Below are 11609 nucleotides of genomic sequence, written 5' to 3'. Positions count from 1 at the left end.
AGCCAAATGAATTGCTAAGGTATTTCTCTGAACATTGTTTTCATTCCCTGTTCCTTGTTGGAGAATGGGCCCTCTGTCCCGGAAAGTCCAGGCCTGATGGAGGCGACGTCACAGCTGCTGTCAGACAAAGTCTGAGCAAGCCAGTACTAAACCGAAACTATTCATCCTTTTTGTGTAATGGCAGAGGTGACGTCACATCTGTTGCCAGACAAAGTCCAAACGGACTGGAACCTACTGCAGAGCGGGAAGTTCTAGACTAAACAGAAGCGATTTGTTTTTAATTACATTGATAACTTATTGGCTGTATTGCAAATACACAAATATTGCCTGGGGACTATAGAAAGAGATTCCCAGAGGAAGTACATAGTGACAATTATGGCAGTGAGTGTGACAAGACTAAAAATGGCCTAGGAGCAGAAGCTGCTGTACCCATTGGGAGGCTTTCAGAAAAAGAACTACTTATCAGCACTACAGCTTCTCAATTAGCTGGACTCAGACCAAAAGCTTGTAGCATGAGTGGCAGACTGTGACCTCCATCTAAATATGAAGAGGCCCTATTGCTTACCCTCACTCACAAATACAGGCATCTATGATGAGTATTAAGTTGTGTAGTTAAATAGCTGATTTTAGGATATATGGGTAGAAGGAAGTAAACTTTCATTAGCTAAAAGTCAGTGAACTTTCACATATGTAAAGGTTAACCAGAAGAGAGCCCCCATGGTGTGTGCTTACTTTACAGCAGATTTCTTTAAGTGGACAGTTTACTATATTACAAAAAACTTGGTTTATTATCTAGTCAGACCAACCCAAAAATGGGTTAAGAAGAAAAGATATTAGATTTAGCTCCAGGGGAAAATGTTTATTGATACAGAAGTTCAGAACAGGAAGATGGTCAAAACACAGATAGTCATTTCAAGGGAACTTTCAAGGGAAAATTTAGACTACTCCAGACCAAGGAAACTTTTTTTTTTAATATTTATTTATTCCTTTTTGTTGCCCTTGTTGTTTTTTATTGTTGTAGCTATTATTGATGTTGTTGCTGGATAGGACAGAGAGAAATGGAGAGAGGAAGGGAAGACAGAGAGGAAAGACAGACACCTGCACACCTGCTTCACCGCTTGTGAAGTGACGCCCCCTGCAGGTGGGGAGCCGGGGGCTAGAACCTGGATCCTTAGGCCAGTCCTTGTGCTTTGTGCCACGTGCGCTTAACCCGCTGAGCTACCACCCGCCTCCCCCAAGGAAACTTTTAAGGGAAAATTTAAGCTGCCCCAGACCCAAGAAACTTTCAAGGGGAGATCAGGATGCCCCAGACCTAGGGAACTTTCTAAGGAAAACATACCTATAATAATAATAATGTTGTTTAAGGTTATACCTGATGTTAATGAAAATAATTATACATGATGTCATCTGTATCCTTGATGTTAATGAAAATAATCTTACATAATGTCAACTATATCCAGGCAAAAAGTGTTTAAATAATAAACCTCTGCAGACAGAGGGCAGAGACACCTCTCTCCTGCACCTGAAGCAGCTGACATGTCTCTTATTTCATTCATCTCGCTGACTTCCCCTTTCCTTCAGGGACTCTTAATTACTTTCACTGGGGCTGACTCCTGGCACAGGCCGTAGTTTCCATGAGGTCTGAGCGGGTCACCCCAAACTCTGCCCCCTGTGGATTGACATATGGCAGGTCTCCCCGTCTCTGGAATTTATGATGTCTAGACCCCTGGGCATGGGCACCTTTCTACACATGCCACTGCCCCTGCTTCCCTCTTTAATTAAAAACCATGGATTACTGTGTGTGGTTAACCTTAAAACTTCCAACAAACATCCTGATTGCTCAGCTGCCTCCTTTTCCCCTCCTGCTGCCCTAAAGTGCTTGCAATCTACCTCCAGAAAAATGTACATTGTAAAGCTTGTGACCAAACCTTGTATGGTAACCTTTTACTTGTAATCAGACAGTCTATTGGTCAAAATGTGACTATGCATTGTGTTGCTCTGTGTTTGGGTTAGTGGTTACCTCAACCTTCCCGCCCCCCGAGTAGGGGTATACTTGCCTGCCTTTTCTTTCAATAAACAGGTTGCCCACCTTTCCGAGGCCACTCCTGGAGTTGAATGAGTCTGAGATTCTCTCCAGGCACATCACCCCCAACATGCAGTTACCCCGGGACTCCCTGGGGAGCCGCTCTGACCCTTGTCCTCAGTGGCCAGGGGGGTGGGGAATCCAGAGTGGCCTGCAATTCCTGACACAGATCCAGTCAGAAAAACACCAGAACACTGCTCAGCTCAAGCAAAAGGTGGTGCTGGGGATGGAAACAGGGTTCTTGAAACCACAGACATGAAAGTCTTGGCAGAACTCCTAAAATAACTCCTAAGTCCAAGGTCTTATTTTAAATATTTTCATTTTATTTGCATTGTTATCTTTAGCTATTGACAGAGAGAAAGAGAGAGACAGAGAGAGTGATATTAGCTACTATGCTGTCTCCCAGCTCAAGGACTTCTTTCTTTAAAATTTTTATTTTACTTTAATTTTATTTTTTGGTCTCTCCAGGGTTATAGTTGGGGATCGGTGCCGGCACTACAAATCCACTGCTCCTGGAGGCCATTTTTCCCATTTTTGTTGCCCTTGTTGTTGTACTTATTGTTATTGTTGTCACTGCTGTTGTTGTTGGACAGAACAGAGAGAAATCGAGAGAGGAGAGGAAGACTGGGAGAAAGACAGACACCTGAAAACCTGCTTCATTGCTTGTGAAGTGATCCCCCCCCTCAGGTGGGGAGCTGTGGGCTTGAACAGGAATCTTTATGCTGGTCCTTGAGCATAGTGCCATGTGTGCTTAACCTGATGCAATACTGCCCAGCCCCCTATTTTACTTTACTTTGTTAATACTTTCAGTAATGAGAGATAGGTTTAAAGAGAGAAAAATGGTAACTACTAGGCAGTCATTTCAACTGGCTCACAATCTAACCATGTTCAGGAAAAGGGAATGGGAATGGATATTAAGAGTGAGTCTGGGGTCTACTATAATGGGAAAGGAAGTGCAAGGAAGGGGATTTTGGCTGGGACAATGTGTATATAATGGGAAAGGAAGAGTGAGGAGGGGGCTGGGAAGTCTCAGCTAATTTTGAAGAAAAACAAGGCATGATTGTAGTCATGTAGACATGTAAAAGTCAGGGGTCTGTAGTCAGACTGGACCAATAGACATCAATGAAAAGGTTACAATCAACTGGGCCATTTCTTACATAGTTATCTTTAGTAATGAAAGCTAGATACACAGAGAGAAAGATACAGAGAGAGTGTGATGGGCAGGAGTAGGTATCATAATAGTGATGCAGAGAGACTTTCTATTTATTTATTCCCTATTTTGCCCTTGTTGTTTTATTGTTGTAGTTATTATTATTGTCATTGTTGGATAGGACAGAGAGAAATGGAGAGAGGAGGAGACGACAGAGAAGGGGGGAGAGAAAGACACCTGCAGACCTGCTTCACTGCTTGTGAAGTGACTCCCCTGCATGTGGGAAGCCACTGCTCGAACCAGGATCCTTACACTGGTCCTTGCACTTTGCACCACCTGCGCTTAACCTGCTGTGCTACAGTCCAACTCCCTCAAAGAGACTTTCATACCTGAGGCTCTGAGGTTTCTGCAACAGCATGATGCAGGGCTGAGCAAGGCTCCAGTTTAAAAAAAAAGAAAATCAGTGAGACCAGAGCACTGCATATCTCAGACTTATGCTGGAGAGCTGGGGATTGAACCTGAAGCCTTGGAACCTCAAGCATGAAAGCCTTTTATATCATCATTGTGCTATCTCCCCATCCCCTCAAGGTCTCCTTCCTCACTTTCTTTCTTTCTCTCTTTCTTTCTTTCTTTCTTTTTGCCTCCAGGGTTATTGCTGGAGCTCAGTGCCTGCACCATGAATCCACTGTTTCTGGAGGCCATTTTTCCCCCTTTTGTTACCCTTGTTGTTGTAGCCTTGTTGTGGTTATTATTGTTATTGTTGATGTCGTTTGTTGTTGTATAGGATAGAGACAAATAGAGAGAGGAGGGGAAGACAGAGTGGGGAGAGAAATACAGACACCTGAAGACCTGCTTCACCGCTTGTGAAGTGACTCCCCTGCAGATGGGGAGTCTGGGGCTCAAACCGGGATCCTTAAGCTGGTCCTTGCGCTTTATGCCACCTGCGCTTAACCTGCTGCATTACCGCCCGACCTCCAAGGTCTTCTTTCAACATGAGCCCACAGATTGTTGATTCAGGCCAAGAATGGAGCAGCTTGCTAGATGTCTCAATGTAGGACAGTGATTCTTACTCCTGAGAGCCCCAGTTCGGTTCCCTGTCCTCTGGTAATGTGCCTTGTTGAGCTTAGTATTGGTCCAGGATTGACGGATTTAACAGCAAATCAGTTGGGAGTCCCTTCTATACATTATAAAATTAATGAATATAATCCAGAAGCTGTTGAAAAAGTCTCGAAGTGTGGACTCATTCAAGATTCTTTTAATTTTTTTTATTATCTTTATTTATTGGATAGAGACAGAAGTCGAGAGGGAAGGATAGAGAGGATGAAAGACAGAGAGACACCTGCAGCACTGCTTCACCAATTGTAAAGCTTTCCCCTGCAGGTGGGGGGCTGGGGGCTCAAACCCAGGTCCTTGCGCATTGTAACATGTGCGCTCAACCAGGTGCGCCACCACCCGGCCCCTCATTCAAGATTCTTTTGAGCCCAACAATTCTATAGAAGGAATCTCTCAGTTCTCAAAAAAAATTTTTTTTTCTTTTTTTTGCTTTCATCAGTGTCATCTACAATCCCCTAATAAATTTCGGAGGAATGGTAGAGTTCACAGAAAACAAACACTTAATTGAGTTGCTGGAAGTCTAAGAGTCCCTCAAATCCCTTAGAATGCAGAATTCCTAAAGACTTTTCTTCACTCCTGAGCCACCTGCAGCAAACTACGATTCCCAGAACGCTTTGGGCCACTGTGGGCGGAGCCTAAGCGCAGGTCGTTGGTCAATTTCTACGTCTTCAGCGTGAGGGAGTGTCTGGGCGGAGCTAGGGAGAAAGCTCCTTTCCGATTGGTTGACAGTAGTATTACGTACACCATGTGTAGTAAAGGTTGATACGGTCTGCAGAGATGTATGTTGGTGGGCGGGTCCTCAAGTTTCCCGGGCCAGGAGCGCGGGGCCTGCCGGGAAGGTGCCTTGACGGTTGTCTACTGGGTAGCAGGCGACCCGCCGCCTGGGCATCAGCATGCAGAGCACCGACCTGGGCAACAAAGAGAGCGGCAAAATATGGCACCGCAAGCCGTCCCCGGCCTCCCGGGACGGGTAAGGACTGCGGCGGGCAGCGGCGGGGCTTAGAGGGCAATGAGGGGCGGAGCCGCGAGTTTGCAGAACAGTTTGATGGACAGCTGGGGAGGAGCGGAGAAGGGGCAGGGGAAGGACGGGAGGCTGAGGCTCTACCCCTCGTGGTCCCGGAAGCGCAGAGAGCTTGAGTGCGGGAGCCTGCAAGCCACCTGCAGCCGACACCGGGCCCATCTCCCTGCCCTGGGCCAGGGTTCTCAGGCATTGAGGTTTCGAGAGCATTTGCACTTGTGATGAGTGTCAGGACCCTGCCTGCAGTGTCTGAAATACTTTAAAATATAGATGCATCTTTAAAAATAAAGATCCCTCGGGAGTCAGGTGGTAGCACAGCGGTTAAGCGCAAGTGGTGCAAAGCGCAAGGGCAGGCGTAAGGATCCCGGTTTAAGCCCCTGGCTCCCCACCTGCAGGGGAGTCGCTTCACAGCTGGTGAAGCAAGTCTGCAGGTGTCTATGTTTCTCTCCTCCTCTCTCCATTTCTGTCTGTCCTATCGAACAACTACAACAACAACAATAATAACTACAACAACAAGGGCAACAAAAGGGAAAATAAATAAACAAAAATTTAAGAAAAATAATAAAAATTTTAAAAAGAATATTAAAAAAATAAAGATCCCTATATTAATGAGAGAGATTCAGAGCACTACTTATTTATTAATGAGAGAGAGAGAGAGAAACACCAGAGCATCACTCTTGTACATGTCACATCGGGGATCAAACTCGGGACCCCGTGCTCTCAGATTCATCCCTTTAGTTACAGCACCACCTCCCTGGCCGCGTTATTTAACAGTATTTATTGTACTGCAAAAGATCTCTGGAGGGAGGAGGCAAGATGAACACCTTACAAACATGGCAGTTCATCCATCCTTGATTTATTGAATATTTCTGACAGCCATACGTCCACCCACTTTTTTTTTTCTTTTTGGAGTGTCTACTCTGCTAGACTGCTAAGTGTTGTGATACTATGATACAACAAAACAGACTTCAGGTTCTTGTACTCACAAATTATTTGTGTTAGGGACCTACTTTCTGCAGTACAGGGAAGGCTTCTAATAAGGCCAGTGCTGCTGTTTATTCAGTTTTTTAAATAGGCTTTTTTTTTTTTAGGAGAGTTTTAGGTTTACAAAAAAAGTGGGTGGAAAATAGAGATTTCTCACTTACCTCCTACCTCATACACATAACACAGGCTCCCTGGTTATTTGCATGCCTCCCCAGGGTGGTACATGAGTTGGTAATTGATAGACTTGCGTAATCACCCAAGGCCCACAGTTGACATTAGGACTTATTCTTGTTCTTGTTTTATTTATTGTTGTTTTGTTGTGACTTCATAGCCTGGAGCCAACTTTTTTTTTTTTTTAAATGAAAGAGATGGAGAGAGGAAAAGATACCACAGCGCCTAACCTATCCCCTGTGTGGTGGGGAACCATGCTTGAACCCAGGTGTACATATACATGGCAAAACAGGTGTACTATCCAGGTGATTTTTTTTTTTTTTTTTCTTTTTACCAGAGCACTGCTCGCTGCTCAGCTCTGGCTTATGGTGGTGTGGGGGATTGAACCTGGGACTTTAGAGTTTTAGGCATGAGAGTCTCTTTGCATAATCATTATGCTGTCTACCTCCCAGGTGAGCTATTTTACTGGTACAAAATATTGCCCACTTTTAAGAGATTGAACGTATATCCATTATTACAGTCTTACACTTTGCCCTAAAAATCTTCCGGACTGTACCTATTCATATCTCCCAGGCTTTCTTTTCACTGTTTTCAATAATGTCTTGTTTGACCCTCCTCTGACTAATGAGAGCTTTTGCCTCCAAAGTGGTGCCACCTTGGTTCCTTTGCTGCACATAGTGATTTTACTGTTTCTAATTCTCTAGGATTTTTATAGATTGAACTACATGACTTGACCTCATGTTCAGTAACGTGCTAGTGATTTTTCTGTTTCTGTTATTACTCCTCAACAAAACATTCAGTGCCGACTAGGAGAATCTCACATGGTGCTAGACATAGCAGCTTGTTTGACTCTGGCTGTTGTCATGTCTTAAAATGCTGTTGTCCCTGTGGCTGGGGTGATGGCTCAACTAGTAGAGCATTGATTGGATTTGTATGTCTGGGTTCCGGCTTTGAAGCCCAACACTATATGTTGAAGAGTGGTGCTCTGGATTTCTTCTCTTTTTTTGCATATATGGTAAAAAAAAAAATCATGATCTTTTTAAAATGTTATTTGTCACGAACTCCAGTGAATAATTTTTTTAAATTGTCTGGAGTAGGAATTCCTTAGTGATTTTCCTTCCCAAATGTAGAATTTATATAGATACTACCACTACCTCAGATGTTCTCTAAACAGTAAGTTCTTGCTAACCCACAGTAATTCTTTTATTTTTTTCCTCCAGGGTTATTGCTGGGGCTCGGTGCCTGCACTACGAATCCACTGTTCCTGGAGGCCATTTTTCTCATTTTGTTGCCCTTGTCATAGTTGTTATTGTTGTCATAGCTATTGTTGTTGTTGGATAGGACAGAGAGAAATCCAGAGAGAAGGGGAAGACAGAGGAGGAGAGGAAGATAGACACCTGCAGACCTACTTCACCGCTTGCAAAGCGACCCCCTGCAGGTGGGGAGCCTGGGGCTCAAACCAGGATCCTTACACAGGTCATTGTGCTTTGCACAGTGTGCGCTATGGCCTAGTTCCCTACCCACAGTAAGTCTTTCCTATTGTTAAAAAATATCTAAATATGCATCCAAGTGTCAAAAAAAAAAAAGTGAAATAGAAACCAAGTTCCTTGTACTATGTGGGAATAACCCTGTGAGCTACCGCCTGTCCTACTCCAAGTTCCTTGTTTAAGTGTCTTTGTTTTTTCCATGAAAGCAAAGCTTTCCTTTCGTTCTTTACAATCTATCATTATGGTGTTTGAAGGAAGCAAGGGAAACACACTCTGTGGCAGATGGACTTTATTTATTTTTTTACCTGAGCACTGCTCAGCTTTGGCTTATAGTAGTGCTGGGAACTGAACTTGGAACTATGGAGCCTCAAGCTTGAGCATCTGTTTGCATAACCATTATGCTATCTAACCCTGCTTGGCAGATAGACTTTAAAGTCCAAGTCATGAGAAACTGGGTCAGTTAACTATAAGACTGTAAGTGAGGATAATCAGTTGCATACCTGCCCGGCAGGCTTGTCTTAGGACTTGATCAAGACTTTAAAAGACTGGTGTGTCTTGGTGTTTAGGAATTTCTTTTCCTTTCTTTTTTTTTTTTTTAATGTTTATTTATTTCCTTTTTTTTTCCCTTGTTGTTTTATTGTTATAGTTATTATTGTTGTTTCTGATGTCATCATTGCTGGACAGGACAGAGAGAAATGGAGAAAGGAAGGGAAGACAGAGAAGGAAGAGAAAGACAGACGACACCTGCAGACCTGCTTCACTGCCTGTGAAGCGACTCCCCTGCAGGTGGGGAGCCTGGGGCTTCGAACTGGGATCCTTACGCTGATCCTTGCGCTTTGCGCCATGTGCACTTAACCTACTGTGCTACCTGCAGCCTGACTCCTTTTTTTTTTTTTTAATTTCTTTATTGAGGAATTAATGTTTTACATTCGACAGTAAATACAATAGTTTGTACATGCATAACATTTCCCAGTTTTCATATAACAATACAACCCCCACTAGGTCCTCTATCATCCTTCTTGGACCTGTATTTTCCCCACCCACCCACCCTTTTACTTTGGTGCAGTACGCCAATTCCAGTTCAAGTTCTACTTGTGTTTTCTTTTCTGATCTTGTTTTTCAACTTCTGCCTGAGAGTGAGATCATCCCATATTCATCCTTCTATTTCTGACTTATTTCACTTAACATGAATTTTTCAAGGTCCATCCAAGATCGGCTGAAAACAGTAAAGTCACCATTTTTTATAGCTGAGTAGTATTCCATTGTGTATATATACCATAACTTGCTTAGCCACTCATCTGTTGTTGGACACCTGGGTTGCTTCCAGGTTTTGGCTATTACAAATTGTGCTGCTAAGAACATATGTGTACACAGATCTTTTTGGATGGGTGTGTTGGGTTCCTTAGGATATATCCCCAGGAGAGGAATTGCAGGGTCATAGGGTAGGTCCATTTCTAGCCTTCTGAGAGTTCTCCAGACCGTTCTCCACAGAGGTTGGACCAATTGACATTCCCACCAGCAGTGCAGGAGGGTTCCTTTGACCCCACACCCTCTCCAGCATTTGCTGCTGTTACCTTTTCTGATGTATGATATTCTCACAGGAGTGAAGTGGTTTCGCATTTTTGTCTTTATTTGCATTTCTCTGACAATCAAAGACTTGGAGCATTTTTTCATGTGTTTCTCGGCCTTTTGGATCTCTTCTGTGGTGAATATTCTGTCCATGTCCTCCCCCCATTTTTGGATGGGATTATTTGTTGTCTTGTTGTTGAGGCCTCTTTTTTTTATTCTTTTTTATTATGTTTAAGGAATGAGAAACTCTGTCAGGCAATTTGTGAAAGCAACTGAAAAGCAATTCTAAAATAAATAGTTCTTTGTGGTTACATAGAGATGGAAGAATTATAATCAGCTTTATTAATGTTCTTTTGTCTTTTGCTTTCCTTTAATTGTCACCAGGGTTATTGCTGGGGCTTAGTGCCAGCACTATGAATCCACCAGTCCCAGGGGCCGTTTTATCCTTTTTTTTTCCCCTTTCATATTTTATATGATAGGACAAAGAGAAATTGAGAGGGGAGAGGTAGGTTGGTAGAGAGACATCATTCATAAAGCGGCTCCCCTGCAGGTAGAGAGTGGGGCTCGAACCTGGGTTCTTGTGCACAGTAAAGTGTGTGCTTAAGCAGGTGCGCCATTGCCCAACCCCCTGTTCTTTTGTATTTTCTATATTTTGAGCAATGATAGCAGAATTATAATCCACTTTATTAGTGTTCCTCTATATTATATTTTGAACAGTAATCATGTAATTTTGTTATTTGAAAATATTGTAATTGTTGGGGTTGGGCACTGGTACACCCAGTAGAACTTGCATGCTGCAGTGTACAAGGACCTGGGTTCAAGCCCCTGGTTCCCACCTGTAGGGGTAATCTTCACAGAGACTGAAGCAGTGCTGTAGGTTAGTTATCTCCCCCTCCCTCATTTCAGTCTATCTCCATCCAAAATTAATAAATATTTAATACACACACACAATAATTGTTATAGGAAATAAAAAAGGCCAGAGGGAAAAGTGATTTACTGTGAATTTAGTTGTTCCAGGAACACTTTGATGTTACTTGTCATTTCAGTTTGTTGTTTTCCACCCTTCTTGGGAAAGTCACCGTGATAACTGGACAATAGTTAAAGTAGTAAATACATTTTAAAGATATACTTTTTAGTTAATGAGAGAAAAAGAGAGGAAGAGAACCAGAACATCACTCTGGCACTTGTGGGGCAATGTCATGTGAGACCTTGTGTTTGAGAGTCCAGCACTTAAACCACTGCACCACTCCACAGGCTGCATGTAAACATGTTTTCTTAAGACTGTCTTATTTCAGTAGGAGAAGAGACCTCAGGAAAGAACTGGGGTCAGTTTTAAAATGGTGAAGCAGTTATACAGATGTTTCCTCTCCCCTCCCCTTCCCTCCCCTCCCCTCCCTTTCCTTTTCCTTCCTCTTTTCTCTTATTTTCTATCAAAACTGAAAGCTTTCTGAGGACAGGAAGGCGCAGGCCTGTCAATTACTCTTAGTTCTGTCTTGACTAGTCTGCCACAGTGAGGTTATAGGTATTTGATAAGCCAGTGAACAGTAGCTACTTAGATAATGCACAACGTTCTGAACTGCTTTTAGAGACTATTGTAGGATCTGTTCTAGGAGAGGAGTGACAATAGCAGAGGAAAGAATGGAAATGTAAAGGCACAAATCCCTTCAAAGGTATTTAATGTGTGTGTACATTGTTTTTTACAGGATTATAGTGAACATCATTCACAACACTTCAGATTACCTTCCCAAAGTTTTGCGGTTTTTGAATGTGGCTTTTGATAGCTCTGGTGATTGTTTAATTGCCGGGGATCATCAAGGAAATATCTATCTTTTTGACTTACATGGAAATAGGTAAGCAAATGTTTTTAGTATACTGTTAATTCACCTGTTTTAGTATGTGCTGTTTATTATTCACTCAAAGAATTATTAAGTTGTTACCATGTTTTAGGTACCATGTTTTTTTTAAAAAACGTCATGAATGTTGACAGAAAAGTAGTTGGGTGGGGCCGGGTGGTGGCGCACCAGGTTAAGCACA

General features: G+C 42.9%; 1 protein-coding gene across 5 annotated transcripts in view; it reads left to right on the top strand.

The window, feature by feature from the left end:
• Positions 1-5127: 5127 nt before the first annotated feature.
• TBC1D31 (TBC1 domain family member 31) overlaps positions 5128-11609 on the top strand; it is an 85689-nt gene continuing 79207 nt past the window's right edge. For 4 of the 5 annotated variants that reach the window (XM_060195604.1, XM_060195595.1, XM_060195587.1 and 1 more), the window contains exons 1-2: positions 5128-5316; positions 11279-11425. In XM_060195604.1, coding sequence (XP_060051587.1) covers positions 5240-5316; positions 11279-11425 — 224 coding nt within the window. In that variant the 5' untranslated portion in view covers positions 5128-5239. The remainder of the gene's footprint in view (positions 5317-11278; positions 11426-11609) is intronic. The other variant, XM_060195582.1, reaches the window with a different exon arrangement.

Source organism: Erinaceus europaeus, chromosome 1 (genome assembly GCF_950295315.1).
Source record: "Erinaceus europaeus chromosome 1, mEriEur2.1, whole genome shotgun sequence".
NCBI lineage: Eukaryota > Metazoa > Chordata > Mammalia > Eulipotyphla > Erinaceidae > Erinaceus > Erinaceus europaeus.
Note: the sequence above shows the minus strand (reverse complement) of the source record. Positions and strands in the feature narration are given on the sequence as shown.